At 35.1% G+C, this 27,488-nt stretch overlaps 1 protein-coding gene and 1 non-coding gene across 3 annotated transcripts in view; one reads left to right on the top strand and one right to left on the bottom strand.

Annotated features, from left to right (window-relative positions):
• The window catches only part of LOC121738848 (homeobox protein caupolican), a 143,798-nt gene that overhangs the window by 64,980 nt on the left and 51,330 nt on the right, over nt 1–27,488 (bottom strand). The window contains exon 1 of one of the 2 annotated variants that reach the window (XM_042131102.1): nt 11,240–11,461. The exons of the other annotated variant lie outside the window; for it this stretch is intronic. Coding sequence (XP_041987036.1) covers nt 11,240–11,299 — 60 coding nt within the window. The 5' untranslated portion in view covers nt 11,300–11,461. Of the gene's footprint in view, nt 1–11,239; nt 11,462–27,488 lie in introns of those variants that run through there. 2 annotated transcript variants of the gene reach the window in all.
• On the top strand, nt 10,073–10,202 carry LOC121739546. Its single transcript, XR_006037468.1, has one exon. It is a non-coding gene; the product is annotated as a small nucleolar RNA SNORA69 (small nucleolar RNA).

Below are 27,488 nucleotides of genomic sequence, written 5' to 3'. Positions count from 1 at the left end.
AAAAATTCATAATAGATAGCGCCGTGCGTCTCCTACATCGCACTGACGCTTGCTAAACGTCTTTCTATAAGAGGTATCATTATGCATTCGGATCTCGATTTTTTTCGAGTGTTATTTCTTTTTTACGTTATTATATAACTCAGTACTTTATGCAGTCACGTAACCTTAAACCTATAAACGATAAATAGTTTATGGGTAAAGTTGTGTAATTGGGGGGCTAAATAAGCTTTAAAATTTGGCATATAAAATATAAAGTTTAATTTTAAAAAATGAAATATTATATGCACAGTGCACAGCTGTTTTTAATTAAGGGGTACCAGGGTTTTTTTTATAAAAGCTTTTGACACCAATTTTGTTGACATCACGCGCTATAAACTGAAGTCCACGCGGACGAAGTCGCGGGCAACAGCTAGTATGTGTAATACACAAGTACAAGTACATGACGTTTAATATCAAATATGTGATTATTTATGATTTTTTTAAACTGAAAATACCAATTGTCTCAAATTCAAAGAATGAAAAACTATCCTACAGCGTCCCAGTCATTTATAAGTGTCAAAGTGTATTAAAAAATTAAGTATCCCACCAAAAATATTTTCATGTAAAAATATTACCAAGACGAGAACATACTGTTCGTGGTGTCAAAAAGTTTGTAGTGAGATCTCGACATCTAGAGCCTAGTTTCTAACCTTACATGAGTTTGTACGTGTAAAATACTTGATGTGTCAGCCGCACGAGGAGAATCTAAAAACTCTACACATTTGTCAAAATCGGTGGTCTGACCATTTTGTTACGGTAAATATAAAAGTTATTAAGTACAACATAAAAGTTATATAATATTAAGTTCAAAGCCCATAGCATGACGAATAACAAAATGGCCAAGCCAACCATTTTGCGAGTCACAGTTGGCCGATTATATTTTATTTATCACAAGAAGTATTTAATACTACATATTTTTAATTTTGTACGTAGCACAAGAAACGGTGGCATCTCATAGTTCTCATACTAATATCGACTCTCTATATCAAGGAGATGGGATATGACAGACTTGTTAGGTTGGGTTTGATAATTTTTTCGTTGTTTCTGTACTAATATTATGTTACATACCTTTCAGCTCTCTATGACGTCAGGAAGTACCCTAACAATTTTGATGATCGGTGAGTCAGTGACAGATATATGGGTTTTTGGGCACCTATAAAATCTGAAGTAGGTATAATAGCTACGATATTCAAACTTTGCGCAAAATTTAAAAATTATACTCATGTCATTATAACTTAAAAATTTTAACTATCTGGTACTATCCACACCAAAGTTACATTAAGGGTTCAATAGTGCCCTTGCGCTTCGCTTAGCTCGTCTTGGCGGAGGCACTATCGTGCACCCAGGTTTAATATTTATGCTTGGCTCCCACACACGCCAATTACACGTGTATACAATTACATAAAAGTGAATAATAAAATTGTAATCACTAATATGAAGCGGTAAAAACTCACTTGCGTACTCATACGCGAGTCGGCGGCGTGTGCGTACATGGCGAGCGAGCGGAATGCGAGCGCGGCGAGCGAGCGCGGTCAATCAGCCGTGGAGCGCCAATTTCAAAATCTTGTTCCATCTTAAATTATCAACACGTTTAATAACAAGCTTATGAGAAAGCATAAACGCGATTAATTATTTACGACTGCTAACGATAAAACGGTATAAAGTGGCAACACATTGCGCTCGGGCGTGGATAATGCGCCAAATTAAATTCTCCGCTCGCCTATACGTAGGCACAGAGTTGATGAAGAAAAAAACAATAAACAAACAAACAGTGGCGTGACTAATGGCGAGCCCTTGCGTCAAACTTATTAAAAAAATGCAAAGTAGTAATTTTAATATACGTATGTTTACGTCTTAATTATTATAACTCACTTTTATTTGTTAAAAGAATGTAGTTATAAGTCGACTAGGCCGGATAGCAATTAAGACTGGGCCGGGGCTGCTTGTTACGTATTATTTATGCTCGTATGCATCATTGAAGCATAGAGGCCAAGAAACTGCGTTCTGTCTTTTGACGTAACCAAGCTTTAAAAGTTTCATAAGCACTAAACTCGATACGCTGCCAAGGACAAAACATAACATTTTCACATTAAAATTATAAATAATCTACTAATAAAATTATCTAATGGAACACCCTACACCTATGTGGACAGAGCTGAACTGGGATTGGCATTGAGTGGGTATGTTTTATGAAGTCTCGGAACAGCTGTATTAAGCCCAGTATGTGTGAGCAATCACAATAATTTATAATTTTCTTTGACATTGATTTTGGCGTCTATGAATCAATTTCTTTAATAGTACAATATACCTTATATTTCTCCAAACGTAATGAAAAATAACCCGTAACATTAAATCACTCGCACGGTCCCACAGTCCGCCTCACACAAGGAATAGCTTAGCGTTCATATTATTATAATATTATTTTATATTACTAGACTAGCCTTTTTCTATACTAACAACACAACATTTTATCGATGCAAAAAACGGGCGCGGTTTCAACCGGTCAGGGGAGCATACATTACGCGCACTAGGAAAATGTTGTACCACCTGTGATCTTATCGAGAACTTTAGGGTTGCCTAGATATTTTATTGATCAATATGATCATCATCATCCACAAAAATATCCACAGCCGAACTTGGAACCTCCTCCATTTTAAGTTGGTGAAAAATCGAGCCGTAAAAATATTACTACATACTATATTATTAACAAAATTAGCAAATCTCTACTTAAGTAACAAATCAATGGGAGCACTTACTGCAACAAGTTTTACTTGGTCAAGGTTTAGTTTGCTTTAATCCGTTATCGGTGTAAAAGTTTGTAATGAACCCCCGGCTAATATAAGCTTTATAAATATTAAATTATAAAAACCGCATCGCATTTTCCATCGGCAGTCGTCAGCATAAATAATTCAGCGCACGTAAGTTTTTCAGTTAAAAAAGTAGAGATAGTGTGAGGTCCTTCCCCTTGTGAATAATGGGTTTGTGCTGTCTCGCAATTTATCGATACAGACGGACATTCGATATATTTAATTATTATAAAACGATAGCACTCAAATTAACGAAGATATTTAAAAACATTCCTGAGCCTTGCCCGAAATGGAGGTGTTGTAATTATGATAATTGTAAATTGTAAAGACCTTTTATGTTACAACGTGTATTTTGTTGTAAAAACTTCAGAAATTCCTCCATGTAGAACAAAAATGTCTAAAGCGATTACGATCGAAGTACCTACAGAGTGAAGTGCGATTTGCATTAATAACTTAATTAAGGTCTTCCTTATAATTCATAAGCCAAATATAAACCGGGCGAGCTATCTGCTCGATAAAGATCTACGTTTTCACATGATGTGTCAAAATTCTTTCTGTGCGTCGGTTGCACTGTTCCGGTTGCATCTATACCCAAATTTTACTATTCGGATGCACACAAACAGCGAAATCATATTTTCATGTAAGTCGAACAAACCACTAACTCTCGATGTTTAGATCGCGTTTGACTTTGGTTTTGCAATTGATTGACCATTTTGTAGTTAGGAAACGAACTGCATCGAACGAGGAACGAAGGTGCGTTAATGTTGCATCAATAGTACAATGGTGGTGCTCGACATGTACCCTGAGTACATTCCTCGGGAGTTATAATCGCCGCAATACGTTTACTGCGCATTCGCGTCGGAGCATTACCCGGTCCATTGCTCGCGACCAATCACTCGGAAAATTGGTGCGTGAGTGATGTTGTAATGTTTTTATTGAAGCCCAGACAATTGAAGTTCAAGTTACAAAGTTCGCCTCGAGCAAATTGCGCCTAACTTCGAACTCGCTTTTCGACGCCTAAATTGAGTGGCGTTGTCGTATTGTTCGTTTCAGCTTTGGGACACTCTGAATAACTTTGAAATATAAAAACTGCAATATTAAGTTTCACTTACCTTTTACCACGCTAGCAGGCACGGTGTCACCCTGAATCTAGTTAAGATAGGAAAAGATGGTTCTTCTGAGATAAAAATATGGGATAAAACAATATTTTTATTTTTTTCTATACGTACTTACAGCAAATAGGCAGTAAGACTAAAGTATTAAATACATAGGATACAGGTTGCTAATGATGAATACATAGTTAATGGAATCAGGCGTTACTTTGCGGAAATCCATAGTTTAAATTTAGTTTGTTATTATATTTAGCAATATTCCGCGAAAACAAAATTTTCGCGGAATATTGCTAAAAATAATAACAAACTAAATTTAAATGATGAATACCTCTAAGTAAAAAAGAATACAACAAGAAAAAAGCATTAGAAAGTGTTAATAAATAATGGTGCTGACCGCCGGCTGCGCGGCGAAACTGGACGACGCAAATTCGCAAATAAACCCTCTTGGGAAATCATGCGTCCGACATTTTGTTTCTTTGTTTCCCAAACTCGAAAAGATTTTTTAGGGCTTGCAAAATAATGATGGTAATATTTTTAGGGATTCTGAAGTGCCATGAGGTGATAATGATGAAAGCGATTGCAAATGCGTTATTTTAAACAGTGAACACATTAACAATATCTGTAGAAAATATGTTCTTGTTGAGACCATTTTAAATAATAAATCACAAAACTTACAGAAAATGTTACAAAACACAATTGAAAACCACATAAAATATCAAAGAAAAACATTTTACCACACCCTCAAAACGTTTGCAAACATATTAATCAACAATATTACCAGGAGAGTAGTGGATACGATATGATTACTTAATTCAAAGGATTTTCGTTACTTTGACACTCGGTCCCTTAAGGGTGTCGACCAATTTATTCAGCTAGGGCCCTTCAACGACCCTCCGGCGAAGATACGACTCAATATTTGCGTAGGGCACGACATAAAGTCACCTAAAATATTATAACTGAATATTACTCTTTACGTTTGTGTTTTAACAGCTTTGCTTTTGAAAATACTTTGTTTTGAAAATGTAAAAGGAAAATACTCGATTAAAATCTTAAATTAATTACAAATTGGTATTGTATGTATAAATGTTACTAACTAGATATTGCCCGCAAGTTCGTTGTGAAGAAATTGGCATGACACGCGAAAACCTTACTTTTTAGGGTTCCGTACCCAAAGGGTAACAAAGGAACCCTATTACTAAGACTTCGTTGTCTGTCCGTCTGTCCGTCTGTATGTCACCAGGCTGTAACTCAAGAATGGTAACAGCTAGAGAGTTGAAATTTTCACAGATTGTGTATATCCGTTGCCGCTATAACAAAAAATACTAAAAACAAAATAAAATTAATATTTAAGGTGGGTTCCACACAACAAACAGTGGGTACAACAAACGTGATTTTTTTGCCTTTTTGCTCTATATCAATAATAGCAATAGGTAGGTACTTTAATTTTTCACAAAATCCTTAATTTTAAGTTTACTTTAATATTTAACAATAATATTAATATAAAATAAAAAATTAAAAGAAACTTCCAAAAAAAAAAACAAATTTTGCCCTAATTTTTCTCTATAATGGTACGGAACTCTTCGTGTACGAGTCCGACTCGCACCTCGCCGAGTTTTTTTCACTTGTAAACAATCACAGAAAACCGGCGTGAAACAGCGCTTGCGCTGTGTTTCGCCGAGTGAGTGAGTTTACCGGAGGCCCAATTCCCTAACCCCTACCCTATTCCCTTCCCTACCCTCAACTATTCCCTTCCCTACCCTCCCCTATTACCCTATTCCCTCTTAAAAGGCCGGCAACGCACTTGCAGCTCTTCTGATTCTGCGAGTGTCCATGGGCGACGAAAGTTGCTTTCCATCAGGTGACCCGTTTGCTCGTTTGCCCCCGATATAAATAAAATAGCGAGTTACACGCCAAGCGGTTGAATAGTTTAGGCGTGAAAAGTTAGACAGATAGACACTTTCTCGTTTATGGTTTATGTGAATTGCATAGACACGTATTGCAAGTAATTTTGAAGTAGATGATGGATGTATCAGTATATTTAGGCCGTTTGTTTGCGATAGGCGGTCGTTATCGTCTTCAAAGACACCGGCTGTCACCATATCGCCATCAAAAGTGCTGATAATTTCGACCAACTAGTTTACCTATGCCTCGTCTGATAACACCTCGATAGAGAAATAAATATTTCATTCTAGCATTGAGTCTGTATGATTTTTACATTTTTTGTCTATGTTATATGGTGTTCTTAAAACCTCTCTGATTGTTTCGAGGCGTGAAACTCATAGAGATGTGATATAGGTGTAAAACACTCTGAAACATAATTATTTGACGACCTCTGTGGCTCAGTTGGTGGGCTGTTGGTAGCTCAAGCCGGGGGTCGCGGGTTCGAATCCTGCCGAAGGAACAAAAAAATTAAAGTTCCTGGGTCATGGATGTGTATGAAATAAATTTAAATATGTGTATCATAATATAATAAAAATCTTAAATATATATGTAGTATAAAAGTATTAAATATATTTCCGTTGTAGCTGGTGTTGTCTTGTGTTACGGCTGGTAGCCGTAACACAAGACCTTCAGGTACTTAGCACGGGGCCAGACTGACGTGGTGTGAAGCGACCATAGATATTATTATTATTAGTTTTAATATCGTCATACACAGAGGACATCAAAGGGTTCCGCAGCAGCAATAAGGTTTATTTTTATGAAATTAAGAGGTTCTTGATTTATTTTTATATTTCAGTTGATTTAATGAAAGTTAAATGAAGGTTTACCATAATTTATGACGTATAAAAAAACTATTAATTGCTAGATCTCGTTCAAACCAATTTTCGTTGGTAGTGTTTATAGTAATGTACATCATATATTTTTTAAGACTTATCACTTACTTTACAAATTAGTGGGGGGGGGGTGTCCCCAAAATATGTGTTCCCACACATATTTTATCACTTTGGAAGAGGCTCTATCTATTGCAAACTATTCAAGTTAGAAATATTATTTTTGAAGACCTATCCATAGATAAAATTTTAATTATTTTTTTCAATTTTTGTATCAAAACCTTAATGCTGTTCACATACTACATTTACTTACCAAGTTTCAATAGTGTAGCTCTTATAGTTTCTGAGAAAAGTGGCTGTGACATACGGACGGACAGACATGACAAATTTATAAGGGTTCCATTTTTTGCCATGGCTACGGAACCCTAAAATTGCATCGTCTATTCGATGCCTTTGTTTTGAAACTACTGGATCAATGTTGACGAAATTTGGCTCAAATATAATAATATATCTAGAGCGAACAGACGGACACACGGACTATTTTTTATCAGTAAAAATATACGGTATCCCGAAATTACAATACATATTTTCATAATTCCATTATGAAAATATGTATTGTAATTTCGGTTAAAAACTCAAAGTTGACTGACTGACTGATTGACATAGTGATATATCAACAGCCTAAACCAATGGACGGATCGGGCTGAAATTTGGCATGCAGGTAAATGTTATGACGTAGGCATCCGTTAAGAAAGGATTTTGATAAATTCTAACCCTAAGGGATTCAAATAGGGGATGAAAGTTTGTATATAATAATACTTCTTAACGCGAGCGAAGCCGCGGGCAAAAGCTCGTAACATACAAGAGCGTTCACGGGCTCACACTAGTGTAGAGTAACGCGCGGAGGGGGCGCGATACTGTTATCTCCGTCTTTGTACCTCCGCCATGCTGCCACGATATTTACCAAACAATTTACTAGCCTATGTACTATCTATCGATTCGGTTAATCTAAACATAGAGATACGTGATACGGCTATGCACATACAACAAAAATGGGAAAATGTCTACAGATTAGACCAGCCTTTCCCAAAGTGGGCGATAACGCCCCCTTGTGGGCGCTGAAGGTCTAAAGGGGGCGGTGTGGGACCTAGAAAAAAATGGGGACGTTGTGTAGAGGCTTGGGGTGTGATTTATTTCATCTATTTTACATGCATTTTAAACTGAAACAAGGGGGGTGCTAAAACATAATTTTTTCTCAAAGTGGACAGTAGACAAAATGAGTTTGGGAACCTCTGAATTAGACAAACAATCAAGACGAGACGACCTCTGTGGCTCAGTTGGTGGGTGTTGGTAGCTCTAGCCGGCGGTCGCGGGTTTAAATCCCGCCGAAGGACCAAAAAGTTTTCAAAGTTCCTGGGTCATTAGATGTGTATTAAATATGTGTATCATATAATAAAAATCTTAAATATATGTATAGTATAAAAGTATTAAATATATTTTCGTTGTCTAGTACCCGTAACACAAGTCCTTCGTGTACTCAGCACGGGGCCAGACTGACGTGGTGTGAAGCGTATAGTAATATATACTGTATGATTTATCTATGTATCTATTAGAAACTCTATACATATCCCTCTGTAACAAAATGTAATAATACATTAGGATGTGTAATGTGTATTGTGGTGTATTATAGTTTCCTGTATAGAGTTCACTTTGAAGGAAACAGCGCCGAAAGAGTTAGCCATAAGTTCATAACGCTAAGGCGCTTGCCCTTACAAAAATGAAAAAAAATCTCCACATCCGAACATATAACCTCCTCCTTTTTGGAAGTCGGTTAAAAAAGTGACTCCTATAATGTAGTAAGACGTTATTCGTTAATCATTTAATGTAGGTATTTTGTGAGATTATAACAAAAATCGATTTTTATTCAAATAATGTCTTATTAGATATTTATTTATTGAAAAATAAATAATGAATAAATTAGATAGGTATTGCGTTATTTCAAATGTAGAGTAAGCGTAAAGATTATTTTAATTGTTTAATCACTTTGAACGAAAGTGTAGAGCCATACAGCCATATTATTTTACGAACAAACTTAATAGCAGACGTGGCAAATTATTGTTGAACTAATATTAATAACAAACAACTGACAAGATGCCGTTTAAGTCTTTTGTATGCAATATTTGGATATTACCGGTACTTACCAAATTTAAATCACTTTTATACAGATTTGCAAAAAATGTTCATGTCTTTAGGTATTTTTAAATAAACTACTATTTTTATTTATAAGAACAAATAAACTTTGAAGATAAAAATGAGAAAAAAGTAACAATTTATGGAATCATTGATAACATTATGGCATCTAAAAAAGCTATTGTCAAAAATACAGTAGCCACTTCACACCAGGTGATCCTCAATGCTTTTATTCCGAACAAAAAATAACAAACGATGTCCTTGTTGAATAGAATATTAAACAAAAAAATAGTAAAAAATTAAACGTAACTCAATTAAAACTTAAAATTAGAATGAAATATAAATAATTCTTGACAATATAGGAGGTAGCTCTATTAAAGCTACAAAGTTTGTGAGAGACAGCTAACATAGCTAACCAGCTGTATTATTGAGTGATTATAGATAGGTTACATTAACACCAAAGGAATGTACCGTCGCTTGACGCATATTGTATGAAAATATATAACGGGTAAAGATTTTTAATACAACTTAGTTTTGTCATATTTAAAATAGATCTTTAATAAAAGGGGGTATAAATTAACAAATAGCTCATAAAACACACACTCACACACACATTTGGTAACATCAGTGTTTAAACTAAAGGAAGAGATAGTATGTATTTGATCTACAACTCTTATAATGTCTTTGCGCTTACCAACTAGTTACTTACACCATCTAGGTATATTTTAGGCCTAAAGATAATAATAAACAAGTACAAGATTTTAATATCTAAAATAATGATATTTTGCTTACATCCAGTAATCATTACTTTTGACGATACTATACAATAAAGAAACCTTTTATGACTAATTTAAATCTATAACAAATAAATTTACTATACGTACCTACTTCTATTTTCGTATATTCTATAACAGCTCAGCTGAGCTAGGCCGTAAACATAATTTTCAATTAAAATTAATCCAAGAGCTGTCATAAGGCGATTTAATAAGCTCGTTAGTGTATAACAATTGGTGCATACTTCCGGCGGACATAGGTCCTCCATTACGAAGGCTTATCGGCGCCATGACGCGGCACTAAAGCCTTCATGTTGGTCCAATGACATCATGATTTTGGCCTCAAATGTTTAAGGAATTAAAGATATGTTTTTAAAAAGGATTTAAAGAATACCTACATGTTTTTTTGTGACGGGAGATATGGACCTAATTTAAAGACAGATAAGTAATATTGGAGATTAATTATTTTGACTATAAAGTCAAAATAATTAATCTCCAATATTACGATTTAAAAATTAACACTGATACGTCCTTGTTTACTAGTATTTTGTTGTCTAAAATGTATCTATATTACAATATAGATACATTTTAGACAACAAAATACTATATATTATTACAATACTTTATATATTACAATAATACAAATTTACAATGTTTACAAACCGCTAATAATAAGGTAATATATTTAGTTTTACTGCAAAGGCAAAGTTTGCAAATTCTTGAAGAATATTTTCATGTCGATGACCTTTTTGAGACTTAAGATATTTTGTTTTATCAAAGTACATACTAAGCCTATCTGTAATTATTTTAAATCATGTAATCATCAGAGCATAAATAAATTAATATCATTTAATAACTCAACAAACCGTCAGCCGACGGGTTGCAGAACGATCTACTTGTGGATTTACTTTTAATATTATTAAGGTATTTTATCGATAACTTACAAAAATACTTGTGTTATCACTAGTAATACATTACACAAATACTATCTAGTTAGATACGATCTTAACAGTTTACATTATTGTAAATATAACAAATAACTAGTGCAATAAACAAACTATTAATAAGCATCTCTACCTAATAAATACATTTCAACTGCTCATTCTGGACATGTTATGTACATTGTTTAAAACACAGCTAATTATTAATTAGTCACTGTACGTTGGTTGAAGCTCTAATGTAGTTAATAATTAACTTTTATCACAGTTTTATTAAAATTTAACCGTATCTTCTTATTTAAACATCTCATTGTAGAAAATTATATAGCCACTAGTTAGGTATAGAATCTTGCTTACTTTTACTGACTGACTTACTGCTAGTGTTTCTTAGGTTTGTATCTTCCTTTTATCGTTTAGATACGCTAAGATTTTAAATATAATTCTAAAGTAAGTTCTGTGTCCGTAAGTTTATAAAGACAGATGGCTCTACATTTAAGCTCTACATCGTAAGATTCATAAGTTTTACAGATGCGCTTATATGATAATGCTATTTGTGGATTCGTTTGTTTGTTTATTTGTTTGTTAGTGTGTATGTCGGGTTGTACAAACCTGCGAGGCGGGCGGGTACGTGTAGCCGAACTGCGCGTACGCTGCCATTGGGACGATCATTGGGCGGCTTCACACTTCACTGTCTCTCAATAGTCAATGTCACGGACGGTATATAAAGTTACTACGTTAAGTTTAAATTATCACAGTCGTTGTGCGCGCGAGTGCGCAGCGCGCTGCCATCATTAGCGCGAGACGCGCCGCATTTTACACCGCGCGCGATCGCCGTTCGACACAGACTAGCGCGCGCCCGCACGCTAACCCCCCCGCCGTAGGACTGGGCTATTTAGGCCCCGCCCCCCGGGCGGAGCTTCCCGCCGGCGACCAATGGCGTGATCAATTTTCTGTCCCTCTCGAAATTCCATCAGGAGATACGCTCCGCGATTGGTCGGTGCATCCCCTCTCCTGCGAAACTCCTCCTCCCGGCGTCGGGCCGCCCCCTATGGTGGGGGTGGGGAAAAAAAGTGCGCGAGTGGAGTCGGGCCCATGATGTTTATGGTGGTGGTCGGGTCGAGAGTCGCGTCCGACCGCCGCAACTGTCTCGTCGCGGTGTCCATACTCTACCTCGACGTGCCTCGACGTAGTCGCCCGCTATACATCTCTACTTATGGATGTCGATGCGAATATTTAAGCGGACCGCGACAAAATGTAAAGGGAAATTTGCAATCCACTGCAGCCTCGATGTTGTTTGTATTCTCAGCTCTACCGTAGAGTAACTTTATGAAATGCGTACACAGACATATTTTGTTTATAAAAATTCGTTGCATACCGAAAATGTTTCGAGGTTTAGGTACATAACGTGGTAACTGGTAGGTATAATAAAATGCACCTAGACGTTAATATATTACAGGTGTGTATAACCTACTACACATTAGTAAACAATTGTGTATACCTAGTATACGTACAGTTCGGTTACCTATACAAATAAATTAAATCAGGCTCATATAATAGTGCATATAATCATTGTAATTAGCGATGTGAACACACAGATAGTCTATCTAGAATCTAGATGCTAGATAGTGAGATGAATGGCTGAGACTAATTGAAACAGTTCCAGACCGACCGCTAGGTGTCGCTCTTGAGTGATAACGCAGATAACAATATCCACTAAATTAGGAACCCATTAGGAACTACATGTCAATGCAGATATATAACAGAGAGCTAACATACTACATGTAATGGTTTCCAAAGTTGACCAATATGTACTTATTTGGTTTCTTTATATTTCTCTATTGCGTGTTTAATGCGTGATATTTAAATTAGTGGCATTATAGCAATTTTCAGTGAGCTTTGTTTACTGAGCTCTAAAATAAATTAAAGTGCAGCTTATGGGTTTCAGCAGATACTTTGAGTATCAGATTGCTTATCAGGTATCAACAATCTCGTGACATACAATATATATGTGAAAAAAAACATACAAAAAACATACCTTTGCTTTTTAAAATTATTATAAAAAGAACTTCTCTTCAATCGATATTTTTTCTCCCTTACTAATAAAAATATTGAAGCTGTGAATAACTTTACCATACGACAATATAGTATAATATCACTATTTCACATTGGAAAAGTCTCATCACACATGACAGACTACTCGACTCGCTCTCTCTACTAGACTCTACCTAAGCTATTTTATTGTTGGTTTGCTTAGCTTAGTTTTTATTGGTAATGTTAATGACCTAACATAAAATGTAGGAAAAAAACTAGTCAGCAATTATCTAGACAACATAATTAATAGAACAAAAACTAGTGAAGTGAAACCCCCGAGCGATGTCAAAGCGATGTTGGTGATGACGCTTCAATACACTTAGGCCGTGAACACACCTGCTACTTGTATTAAGAAATTCGGATTTGGCGAAAAATCCGGATTATCGGATATTTCGAAGTCTATGAAGTTTTTTTTTTTTAGTTTTAAAATATGAAGCCAATTTATATATCATAATATCTATATCTTACTTTACCAAACATTGTTTTTAAACTCATTTAGTTTAAAATATTGTTTGGTTGTGAGTTAGATTGTCATACACGAAGTACTATAGAAAATAAAGGACACGAGTTAAACAATATTCTACGTTATTAAATTTTAGTTACACTACTTTCTTATAGGAATATAAAGCCGGTTACACACGACGTAGTATTCGCAATCGCGATGTCGCTAGCCTTAGTCCCGGTCGATGAATATTCATCACGATTAGCATATCAGCTACACTTACACACTGTAATGTCAGGTGCGCCTGTACCTACTAGCTCTATATACATACATACGTAGATACTTGTACTATTGTATGTATGTATTGTTAGCATTAAAATACATATTTTGATTATTATAACCGAATATTTGTATATAGAATAAGCCCAATTTCTAAAGAATTTTCAACTTTATTAAGACGTCTTATAGGATGACCACAATAATTATTGTTGGAGGAATTATAAAAAAAAATATGTAACATTAAATGAAGTTGAAAAATCGATACCAGTCTCAAATCTCAATATAAGCCCAAAATTTAGTAGTTAGGTTTATGATTTTAATAATTTTCTTTTATGTACATAATCTTAACGTGATAATATTTTAAGTAATTCAAAGAAAATACATGAATCATGATATTATATAAGCGATTAAAAAATCATGTTATTAGTTAATTAATAATTTTTAGGGTTCCGTACCCAAAGGGTAAAAACAGGACCCTATTTTACTGAGACTTCGATGTATGTCCGTCTGTATCCAGGCTGTAACTCAAGAACCGCTATAGCTAGACTTCTGAAATATTCACAGATTGTGAATTTCTGTTGCCGCTATAACAAAAATGCTAAAAACGCAATAAAATTAACATTTAAGGGGGGCCCCATACAACAAACGTGTTTTTTTAGGTTTTTTCGCAAATTAATGGTAACAGCTAAGCACTTGAAATTGTCACAAAATCCTTAATTATATTTGTACTTTAATAATTAACTAGAGATCGCCCAATGGTCGAAATTCGACCTTAGTTTCAACGACATTAGGACTACTACGTTTAAATTGTAAAAAAATATGGACTTTATCGTACATATTTTTTTCAACTCTCGTCTCTGGGACTCAGCTGATCTCAGAATGGCCGTGTAAGCATTGTTTAATAGTATCTAAGATTCAATAAAAAAACTATAATCCGGTTTCAATTTGTCACCTTGTTGTCAACAGACTTCAACCATAAATAAAAGAGTATAATTCGTATGTATAGGCTTGTCACTCAAAAATCTGTCATTTATCATGTGTGTGTGTTGTAGTGTGTGAAATGTTTTATTTGTTAAAAAAATGTATGATAAAAGCATAATTTCAAAATAATATTAGCTCGATGCACTCCTTCACCATATAAACTATAACTGTGCAAAATTTCATGCACCTACGTTTCCCCATTTTTCGTAAAAAGGGTTACAAAGTTTTTCGTTCGCGTATTAATATTATGATAATACAATTTTAATTAAGTAAATATTTAATGTCCCATAAAATAAACACAATTTTTTGCCTACTTTCGCTCCCGCCTCTATACCGGTACGAAACCCTTCGTGCGCGGGTCCGACTCGAACATGGCAGATTTTTTTAGTTTGTGGTCAATGAAAGCTACTACTACACGCGCACCACAACCACAGAGAGTTGCTTGACGAACACTACTTACAATTCATAAGCAACGAATAATTACTTACTGTTTAAATCAACGAATACTACTTACGTACATTTCATAATCAATGAATATTACTTACATTTTAAAATCAATGAGTATTACTTTCACTTAAAAATAAATCATTTTGTTGTGTAAAGTGTAAGTGTTCATCATCATCTAGTGCCTTCTTCATGTCGAAGTTCGGCGGTCAGCGAATATATTCCGGTCTTGGGCTAATTTCTTTAGTTGTGGGTAGCTACTTCTGTAGCCCTAGCACGGTAACCAGTGGAAATGCGAAAGTATAGACAAACTGTGGAAATATGGTGGAGATAAACTTAAGGTGTCGTTCCAAACTTTTTACGTTCCGAAAAATTCAATTAAAATGCCACTTTATGACAGACTATAGTCACAAACTGTGGAGATAAACTTAAGGTGCCGTTCCGATCTATTTTCGTTCCGAAAAATTCAATTCAAATGCCACTTTATAACAAAATATAGTCCTAAAAATTAAAATAACAACATTACTTCATGACATATTATACTATCTAAGTCTGTCATAAAGTGGCATTTTATAATTGAATTTTTGTCGGTCACGAATCACGATTAGCCGCGGTAAAGATCAGAACGGCACCTTAAGTTTATGTCCACAGTTTGTCTATACTTTCGCATTTCTACTTTTCGCCGTGCTAGCACTACAGGGTCCATTCCTTTCTGTCATCGATCCATTTTCTTCTTGGTCTACCAGGTGGTCTCTTTCCCGGAAATCTACCCTCTATGATCAACCGTATAAATTCGTATTGGGATCCTCTTAAGTGTTACGTGTAGTAAAAATTAAACACATTAAACGAGTGTTACCTTATTAGTTATTACACTTCCTAATCAACAAATAGGTATTACTTAAACTAAATCAAAGAATACAAGTTACAACACAGCTGCACTTCAAAGTAATATGTTTGTAGTTTCAATCACTCATTTTAACAATAAGAAAAACAAATGAAAATCTCAAATTTACCTAATTTGAATTTGGAATTGTCTTCTGTAAAATTGAAAATTTTTATTGATACCAAACTCAGCCAGATACAATTAGTATAGTCCAAGAGATTAGTAAATGACAAGTGTATACATACTAAAATGCGAAAATACTTTTTCCCCGACCTACTAACTAACTAACTAACTAATAATAGATTACTATTTACAATACCACAATTTACACCATTGTTATTTGTTATAATATTAAAATATGAACTTTATTTCTTATTTAAAGCTCGTGTTATAGTCGAGTACAAAATATCAAGAGCCTACTAGATTAACATTACTTCTTGTAGGAAAAAAGGTGCATAATATTATAAAATAATTGTTATTATTATTTTTATTTAAGGAATCTTTGTTCACACAGTAGCCATTTTTGTAGTCTCAATAAAAGAAAAAGCTGCGTGTGTTTCCTCAGGCAAAACGTTTATGTGTAGGGTGAGTATGTTAATTAATTATGTCTTGCGGACATGTTTTAGAAGTTTCAGTTTTCGCACGACAATAAAAGAATTAGTACACCAAATGTGTTGAATTATTATAACATCTTCGAGTTTAATAAATACTTTTTGTAATATTACTTAATTATAGTTATATAACTGTTAATATTCGAAGACGGACAGAAAATCCGTTTGATTATATCTTAATTTATTAAAACTAGCTATTTGCTCGGTATTCGATGAAAATGACATTTGCTAAAAATGATTCCTATCTAGATCGATTTATCGCCCCCGAAACCCCCTATATACTAAATTTCATGAAAATCGTTGGAGTCGATTCCGAGATTCCAATTCTTGTATATTTTTATATATATATATATATATACAAGAAATGCTCGTTTAAAGATATAAGATTTAATGTGGATAAACTTTATACAAGTTAACGTAGGTTGTGTATTTTAACGTTGTTTATAAATTATAATCACCTTAATATTATTAAATGCAATATTTAAGCTGGACTATCATTGGGGCGGGAGTTATGATGGCAGCAATCATTACGGACAAAGTATAATTAATTTTAACAAAATATGTATTTAATACGTTTATCTACGCGGTGGATACAGTTAGTAAGTTTCACTGTTAAAAGTAAGGACGTGTCTGCAAATTTTCACAGGTCACTCAGTTTAGGATTTCCGCGATTTTTTTTAAATGAAATAAGGGGGCAAACGAGCAAATGGGTCCCCTGATGGAAAGCAACTTCCGTCGCCCATTGACACTGGCAGCATCAGAAGAGCTGCAGGTGCGTTGCCGGCCTTTTAAGAGGGAATAGGGTAATAGGGGAGGGAAGGGAATAGGGGAGGGTAGGGAAGGAAATAGGGTAGGGGATTGGGCCTCCGGTAAACTCACTCACTCGGCGAAACACAGCGCAAGCGCTGTTTCACGCCGGTTTTCTGTGAGAACGTGGTATTTCTCCGGTCGAGCCGGCCCATTCGTGCCGAAGCATGGCTCTCCCACGTATAAATTTTCGTATATTGATACAAAAATAACTATTTTTCGCCATACGGGGTAAAAATAGAGTCCAAGCTTTTATTATTCTATATCAGATTGGCAGGCTAGTAGTCTATACATAATATAAACAAAATTGAAGTGTCTGTTTGTAATATTGAAAGAACCGTTTCTTACTACATGCATATGAATGTACTTACGATACATATACCAAAATAGCATTTTTTTACAATTTTTGTCTGTCTGTATGTCTGTCTGTTTGTTCCGGCTAATCTCCGAAACGGCTGGGGTGATTTTGACGGGACTTTTTTGGCAGATAGCTGATGTAATAAGGAGTAACTTAGGCTACTTTTTAACTGACTTTCAATAAAGGAGGAGGATATTTTTTTTATATATATTTTGTTCGGAAAAATTCTCTGTTTTTTATTATCTTCGTTATCACATTTTGCTGACGCGGACGGATATATAAAATATATTAAAAAATTAAAAAAAAGAAATATACAGGTGATTAGTGATTAGATACTACTAACACTACTAACATACTTATCTAAGCTAATTGTTATTAACTGTTACTAACAAATCTATAGACAAAATTAGTCTGAAATAAAGTTTTATTTATTTATTTATTTATTTATTTATACGGTACTCGCGTGTTTATAAATTCGTGCTTTTTAAATCGTCCCGAGTAATTTGGTCACATATTGTGGTTCCCGCTTTGACCAAGAGGTAAATGGATACCAGAGACATTTCAATTTTCAACTGTTTTAGTTATTAGTTCTAGAACCAGACATTACCTAGTGCAAAAGGTGTGTGATACTATATAGAAAATAAGTCTAGTTCCTGGAAATACACCGCTGGGCACTAAAAACAAATCTATCTCTACGGTAGAGCTGACTTAAGCATGCCGAAGCATGGAGATTTATTGGATAGCTGGAAGTTTAATGTTTAAATTATATAAATCTATTTTTATTGTATTATTGCCTTATTCCCGCTCAGCAAAATGTCAAAAATAATTAACTAGAAACGTTTACAAGTCGAAATCCTTTTAGTATAACTTAAATCACTAAACATTATTGCTGGTGGTTTGGACTAAAGACTCGAGATTAATTGAATCAGGGTTTTAATGGCAGTTAAAGATAACCCATGAATACGTACAGTTAAGGGTTCATAAAACGGTTGTTAAGATAAAACTTCTTTGTGAGCAGTTAACTAATAAAAGCGGTAAAGTGATTTCAGTTTAATTGTATATCATAGTTTTTATAATGACATGGGGGCAAATAATAAATGAATAAAATAGTCTAGATGGGTGGTTTACATCCGCAGAACTAGACTTCTATGTCGTTGGCTCTTTGTTCTATAGATCTATTCGATATTGAAGTTTACCATCAAACAATTTAATTGTCTTAGTATCTAAACACACTAGGCCGAAGTTACGCGGCGTAAATTACGCCCGTAATGTATTTTAAATTATCGATGACACACTATTCCGTCGCGTCGGTATCTCAATGATAGAATTTTATACAATGTGTTAAAATATTAACTTAGTTCAATGCACGATTATATACAATAAATGAAAAATTCGTGAAAATTAGATGCATCTCAGTGGTTTTTTTCTATCGAGAAAATTTCAAGATGTCGTGTTTTTGCTCAGATCGGATTCTTGGAAATATAATGTAGTACCTATCTAATTTTAGAAAATGAAACAATTCGGGCCTTATTTTCAAGTATAAAATTGAATTATAAAATCGAAAATTTTGGGTTAGTCGCCCCCTTAATATATCAAAAACATAACTTTCATGACGCAGTCGGATGAAATATTAAATTGTGATGTCTTTACTAACACTTGTTTTTGTTTTAGGTGAATCAACTTGTAAATATGTACTAATATAATTAATTAACCATACCCTTTTTGCTTCACCAGACCTATAATAATTATAGAGCAAAGTCTATCTGTCAATACACTCTGACATTGGCAATCCACGAAACTGCCATTAAAGAAGAAGAAGGAGGAGAACAAACCCATGTGCATAAAATACCCGTTATCTGGCAGTGCATTTAATAAACAAATACATTGACATGATCACGTGTATACTCATGTGTAAAACAGCGGGTAATAATTATATGCATTAATTTTATTGTCAAGCAGCAACGTATATCAGAGTTATACATAAAATTAATGTATATAATATATTATTAATTTGTATTTACGTAACGTTATTAATTGGACACGCTGGCTACTGTAAATTAATGCTGTATTTGTAACAATCTTTAATGTTAACATTTGACTAGGGACTGCCTACTGTTCTTAAAATCGTAAAATTAATAACGCTTATAATTATTTCAATTTATATGAAAGACAAACATAATGACCATATTTCATTAGTCTAGCTTGAAAACAGAACAACGTATGGGAATGTATTAAATACGGAAAGTTTAACTTTGATTGAAAACTGTTATAAGCTATATTATAAAACTTTACTCAAGAGCTTCCATTTTACGAGCTATCAATATTTCAACTTACTGACAAGTCAGAAACGTTAATTATCTTGTGTATGGTTTTTAAAGAAAACACTTTTAACCGACTTCCAAAAAGGAGGATGTTCGATTGTGTATTTTTTAATTTTTACTTCCTCCCGGTCAGCGTCACGGGAAGGAGTTTTTTTCTAATTTATGGGTTAACGTGTAAAGAAACTTAAAAATGTTAACAAGACAGATACCGGACTGGTCATTACTTAACAAAATAAACGATTAGTTTTAATTAGGGGAGTATGACGTCACGCAGGCTGCGTATAAGGGCACGTTCACATTGGTACTGGTCATGGGTCCAATAATTCTCAAGCAGGGTCGGTCACGATTCTTAGCTGTTATGTTCGTAGTCCCGCTGTGCAATATTTTATATATCGAATCGAAAGTAAAGGATCGGGCAACAGGTCTAAAATCAACTGATTATTACTGTTTTATTGGTACTTACGTATACTTTAGATACCATTGCTAAAATTTGCTGCCCCATCTGCTGATATTACCTATCTAGGAAACTTTTCATCAAAATATTAATATCCATAGCTTTGCACTGAAATTATTATTTTAGAGGCTTTCGAAACTACTCCCAAAGCTCAATTCTAATGCTCTCCTATGTAGTTACCTGTTTTCCTTTTTTATAGGAATCGGTGTGAAAGGACCCTTACGAAAGCCTCCCACTGTGATAACGGTTGACCTCATAGTTGCACTTTATACATGTCGTTCAGACTTACTTTCCTTGTAATATAACCTCTGTTGGTAAGGACAAAAGGATCAGTCTCACAAACTCCGAGGTAACATAGTATTGAACACATTATAAACAGAAACAGCCAGCACTGCTGTTCGTGTCAATTAATCATCAGAAAACTACAATGTGGTTACAATATTAGCATCTAGGATATCATTAAAAGTAAATTGGTCTTAATCTTCTGCCATTTTTACGGGAGACAACGGGATGACTAATATTTTTTTACCAATAAATTACATAATATCTAACATTCGGTTTTAATAATAATTACAATGGCTCTTGTATTTTTATACTTCTATGTTTATGGATGTATAGAAATTGCAAGTTTCATTAATTATAATCTTATATCTTTAAAATATATTATTATATTATTATATTAATGTAATATAAAATATTAATATTACATTATGAACAGTACCAGGCTTTCTTTTACAATCATTAGTTTCAAAATCAAAAATAATTAAATAGTGATTTTTGTGGGAATAAGACAAGCGTGTGGTTGCCAAAGGAAGATCTTCCGACCGAGCGAGGTGTTATACCCGGTCATGCCGAAGCCCACGTGATACATCTCAGCTGTCGTATATATACCGACGCGCTCAGAAAACTTCGATAGCGCGATGCAGGAATGTTAGGCGAATTGTGGGTACCGCCACATCACTCTCCCCCGAAGACCGGAGGTCGAATCTTGAAGTCTTGTCGCTTGAGTCGCCTAGTGCCAGTGAGTTCCAGTGAGTCGGAACTGTTGCAGTGAGTCCCAGTGAGTCGGAACTGTAAGCTGCTGCACGGGATCCAGTGAGTCAGATAAGCTGCCGTGCGGGGCTGATGCTACGTGCTGACCAGGAGAGATGTGCTCTGCTTGCTGACCGGTCGGTGTAGTGAGAAAGCCCGATGATGCCGATGCGGAGTCGCCCAGGCCGCGGTACACTGCGGCTAGTGGACGATGTACCCGATGAGGCGATGCTGGCTGGCGCGGTGCGGATGGGCGGGGAGTGATGATGATGAAGGAGGCGTGTTCTGTCGAGGGTCACCAATGTGGGATAATATGCGTGGCGACCACAAATAGAAAAGTAATTGTATAGAATAGCTGCCAAACAAAATTTTGAATGTTTGGAAAATGAAAGAAAAGCGAAACAAAATAAACTACTTGTACAGCATTGCGTGTTAAAAATAGAAATTAAATCAAATAAAATGAGCCGTTAATGTCATCAAACAGGAGTTATCTTATGAAAGCTTTGACAATCAGGGCGTTAAGTAATTAGCAAAATGATGTGGCAAGTGTCAATTAATCTAAGATATTGTATAATATTTTTTGAAAGACACTGGCCACAATATAATTTTGGTAATGTCCTTGCGTATAAAAGGAAGCTATAACTTACTAGCTGCAGTTGCCCGTGACTTCGTCCGCGTCCATGTCAACATATTTTTTTTCAGCAAGTATCCTTAGATGTTACTTCTGATAGGTCTCCAAGAGATGTGTACAAACTACAAAGTTACATGATGATTTCATGTCAAGTATGTATCTAGTTTTTACGTGAAAGCGTAACAAACATCCACGCTTTCACATCCATACTTCCATACTATAATATTATAAATGCGAAAGTGTGTCTGTCTGTCCGTCTGTACGTCTGCCTGTCTGTCTGTTACCTCTTCACGCCCAAACCGCTGAACCGATTTTGCTGAAATTTGGATAGGAGATACTTTGAGTCCCGGGAAAGGACATAGGATACTTTTATACCGGGGAAAATGTACCGCGCGAGAAACTAATTTTGGCGCAACGGAGTATCCAGGGGCGTTATCTAGGAACTTATAAGTATCAACTCTATCAAGGATATAATGCACTTTTGAGTTCAACGGCTGTGCAATATCGACATTAGGTGACCGTTTCACATGCCATATTTTGTTTGTCTGTCTGTTAGTCAGCATAAAAAACTAAGGCAAACCAAACTGTATAAACCTCTGGTTAAAGTAACAGTCGTAAATGAGATATCGTCTGCGTCGTTTATGACCGGACCACTTAATTTATTTGTGTTCCAAATATATTGTCACAAAAAATCTGTGTGTCACTAATTGCGTATCCATAGCTCTGGTATCAACACATCCGATCAATTTTCTAAGCCCTTTCAACTGTGAAGCGTTGAATAAGCAGCTCTATTTTGACGTGGTAAAGTCGGTATTATAGTGACTAGTCTCGTCCTGGCGCCAGGGCATCTGTCATCGGTAATAACAAGCAATTTGAGACAATTTGGCATTTTTGGAATTTACGAGGTATGGGCCGTGCGCAGGAAGTGGCAAAAACCACGTTCGCTGAAGCTAGGCGTAGAAAAAAGTTTACACGCTTTTTTGTGTTGCCACTTATATCGAACAAAACATATGTAAAATATATATTGATATTTACATATGTTTTGTATATTCGATATAAGTGATACATATGATATAGTATCACTTATATCGAACAAAACATATGTAAAATATTAAGTGGCGTTGTTTCGGTAAGAGATACTAATTAAACTGCCTCATGCGACATGCCTCATTAAGATATCCATAATATCACAAACTGTTTGCCGTCAAACTCAAAGCACTAAAAATGTATGAAATTATGGGCACGCAGATTCTTAAAGTCCCGGTAAAGGACATGACATGATAGTTTTTATCTCTAGGCTCTATAATAATTAATGTTAATTTACAAAATATGGTTGAAAAAATCTTGACATCAGATACAGTATCTACTAAATGCATACCCTATTTAATGCGTATAAATCAAAGTGTACAAGAAGGCTTCGATACGAACAAACATTAATTATCATTAAATATTGAACCTGCGACCTTCTCTTATTAATTAAGACACAATGTATGATAAATTACACGTAAATTAACGAGGCTAAAACACGGGTTATACTGCTAAGATAGCCTATACTGAGCACATGATTTACAGGGTATAACAAATGAAGCCGTGAAACCTTGTTTGCCCGAAAATCTTCTTCTTCTCTTATATACCTTTTCTTCTTCTCTTATATTATAGAGGTAAAGAAAAGCCGAAGTCTCATTTCAGTCTATATTCTAATAATTTCCGATCCTTGCGACCTAATGTAGTCAGGGGTTGGGAAGTGCGTGCGTCGCGTGTACTCAACGTATATTTATGAACATGTGTACATAATTAATTTTTACGATGCAACCGATAGAGGTCCCGACCCGCCAGACAATGGGACATGCGTGGCGACTGGCACTGGCGACGCGTCGACAACGTCGTGACCTTCCGGTGCTCGTCTCCGACTTGACATGGCTCATGTGGACCATTTTATGTTAAACATCTGCTTACGTCAAAAGAACACAAATGACCAGTTGGATAGGTCTAGGATCTATTATTGTTTTGTAGAAATAAACGTGAAGACTCAGTTACCCCTTATTTGATCGCTGAATCAGGTGCTTCATGTGCATTAATGTTTCTTAAAAAAAATTGTGTGTGTGTGTGTGTGCAAAAGTGGTTGTGCTTTAAATTTTTTGTCTTTAAAATAGTTTTAATAAAGCGTATTATATTTTTATCGTTTTCTCATGGGTTATTTTCTATTGAGCCCCTTCAATTCTTAACGAGCGTTTTGTACTTCGTCTAAGCACCCTAGATAGAGAAGTGGTAAAAACTGTCAGCAGTTCTGATCGAGGGTGTACGTTTTCGCAGTTACACACACCGCAGGCGTTATGTTCTGCTGAAGTCTTAGCAGTGCAGGAAGTGGTCGCGCGGAAAACAGCTACCGCGCCGCGCTGTTAGCGAGCTTGTTTCAGAGATTCATTGCGATACTTGATTAAACATACATCATTATTTTATTTATCATCAAGCTCAATCAATCACGATAAAGATGGAATAAAAAAATATATTCAATAATAAATTGTAATGATTTGATTTTGCAAATAAGGTTATACGATACATAATATGTGTCCTAGTTCATGTCTGTGTCATTTCCTACGGTTACCAATGATATTCTATGTAAAACGGTGGGCACCTTCACAAATTTAAAAGACATCAACATTGATTAGCATATATCACCTAAGTATAAAGGACTGTAAACGCACAGTTTGCATTTGCACTGATAGGATAGGAGTAAGGATTGATACACACTTAAGGTCTTTTCGCCAAGCCTACGCAAATTCACTTAGAATTCCTAGAATTTATAATTATAATAATTTGGGAGAGGCACACGGCGTATAACGGCGATTCTCATGCTATTTACCTATTAACAACGGTCGGCGCCCTCCGCACGGCGATATAACGTGATGTATGACGGCCATTCAAATTATTTGCTGATAATATTGTACGTGCGGACACTACCCAATGTCGACAAATTTTTACGGCAACAGCATAATTAAAGGTTATAAACGAATCCGGAACGCCCCAGACATTCAAAGTTACAATGGAAGTAGAACTAGTTTAAGAATATAATATTTACGAATTACTGCTGATCTGCTGCTCCTTATTTGTGGAGAAAGGGTTCGTCCTAAGCCGTGGTGACCGTGATGAAATACGAGTTCTAAATCTAATTTTACTTGCAACATCTCACGGCCTAGATTTGAGTCAAGTAAAGAGCCTTCATGAAATCCACTCCGTTACGCTCATTGTCTGTACTGACCCTGAGCTTAAACTCGGACAGGACCTTCGTGCTAACGACATAAGGATCATTTTCTAGAAAACCTAAAGGTACTTGACGTCTGAACTATTGTGACTAGCGCACGCATAATTTCGATGTGCCCTAGGTAACCCGAGCGCGTCTACAATTTTTGCGTGCGCGACGCTTCGTGACTAGCGAGACTAAGCATTGTCGAATTAGCTAGCAGTTGTGAGACTTCTGCTCACGTGTAAGCTATTAATCTAGTGTATGCGCACGTATCGCTTACCACCGGGAGCTGGCTTCGGCACCGGTGCTTGTTCACACCCCTGCAGGACCCGTTGAAACCCGAACCTAAGGCTAGAGCATAGACCGCGTCCCGACACGAACTTACATGTAAACTAGATTATAGTTCTAAACCGTATAATCCGCCGAACAAGCCGACAACCGTTAGAATATGTATGTACCTATAATATTGAGGCACATAAGCCCCGACCTATGATTTATACGCAATGCGTATCTGTTTAGCTCGTGTCATGGCCGACCGGTAATATTTTAAAATGTCATTATAGAAAAGTCACTATAACTCAAGGAGAGGGGTAGAGACATGCAATATTTTTTACAAGCAGATAAATATATTTATGAATATAATCTGTTAAAATACTAAACAGGAAGGGAGGCAGAATATGCTAAAGGAAGCAGAACAAGAATAATATGATCTACTGCTTTAAATATTATGCAGATACTTAGGTAGATAAACATAAAACAATACTTGTCAAGTTTATTGTATATCATGCACAATTGCTCTGCTAAACGCAAACTTATATACAGAAAGATTATTTTTCTCAGCAGTAGATAGAATATGCGATCACATAACTGTAATAGTCTCTTCGTTATTTAAATGAGCTATTAGCCACAACATCTTGATAATGGGTAGCCGTTTTTAATTAACTACTGTTTATTTTAACTGACCTACGTCAAAATAAGGTTCAAATGATTAATAGTTCCGAACTCGAGTGACCTGTAGAACCTGAGTCTGCCCGAGCTAACTACTGTTCACATGCTAATTATACAAACTGACATTTGTTTATTATACTGTAAATATTAATTTACATATTAAAACACGTCACGAAATTGTTATTATTATTATTATTTTGTTACTAGTAAAATTAACCTCATTAATAATGATTAACCAATTGAAATTTAAGATATTAATATTAATCTAAACAAAGCTGCGTAATGGACTTTATAATCTTACCAGCTTTAAAACTTAGATTCGAATAAAAAAGTATAAGAATAAATTCCTGTCTTTAATATATTCCACGATGCTCATTATAAACTGAACTGTTATAACTAGAAGTGGACACACCTCTTTTCTAATTAATATACAATAGTTAACCGACTTGTAGTTACTCAGTATTTAATGTAAGCTAATGTTAATTTATTATAGACGTTTATACGAAAAAATCTGTTCTATGATAGACTGTAAATATGTAAATTGACGTCAATGGCCTAAAATGTACAAATGCTTTATAGTAGAAAAAATGGTAATTTAAATTATTATCCATATTTATTTAACATTAAAATAATAATTATGTTGATAATAATTAAACAAATATGATAATAACCTCCTATTAAAGAACTCTTGTCTCTACTATAGTATTCTTAATTATTTTTCCTGCATAGTGTTTGCAAGTAACTATTAAAAATAACTATCTATATTATAATTTGCATGATACTTTCCTCGTATTTGTTCGCTTTTAGACTATGATACCGTTTTTAGTGTACTTTTTAGGGTTCCGTACCCAAATGGTAAAGGCCCTATTACTAAGACTTCGATGTTTGTCCGTCTGTCTGTCTGTCTGGCTGTCTGTCTGTATGTCTTTAGGCTGTTACTCAAGAACGGTAGTAGCTAGAGAGTTGAAATTTTCACAAATTATGTATTTTGATTACCGCTATAACAACAAACACTAAAAACAAAATAAATTAAATATTTAAGGGGGGCTCCCATACAACAAACGTGATTTTTCAAACATTTTTTGCTCGGTATCAATGATGACAACAGATTGGCACCTGTAATGTTTACAAAATACTCGGCTGTACTTATACTTTAATTATTAATAATAAAATGTAAATAAAATTAATAATAAAGGGGGGCTCCCATACAAAAAAAAACTATTTTTGCTCTTTATTGGTACGGAACCCTTCGTGCGCGAGTCCAACTCGCACTTGGCCGATTTTTATAAATAGAGTAGTGGAAGGTTAGCCGGGGCGAGGCATTATAATATT

This window comes from Aricia agestis, chromosome Z (genome assembly GCF_905147365.1).
Source record: "Aricia agestis chromosome Z, ilAriAges1.1, whole genome shotgun sequence".
In the NCBI taxonomy this organism is placed as follows: Eukaryota; Metazoa; Arthropoda; class Insecta; order Lepidoptera; family Lycaenidae; genus Aricia; species Aricia agestis.
The sequence above is the reverse complement of the archived record's forward strand: the minus strand, read 5'-3'. Positions and strand labels throughout refer to the sequence as shown.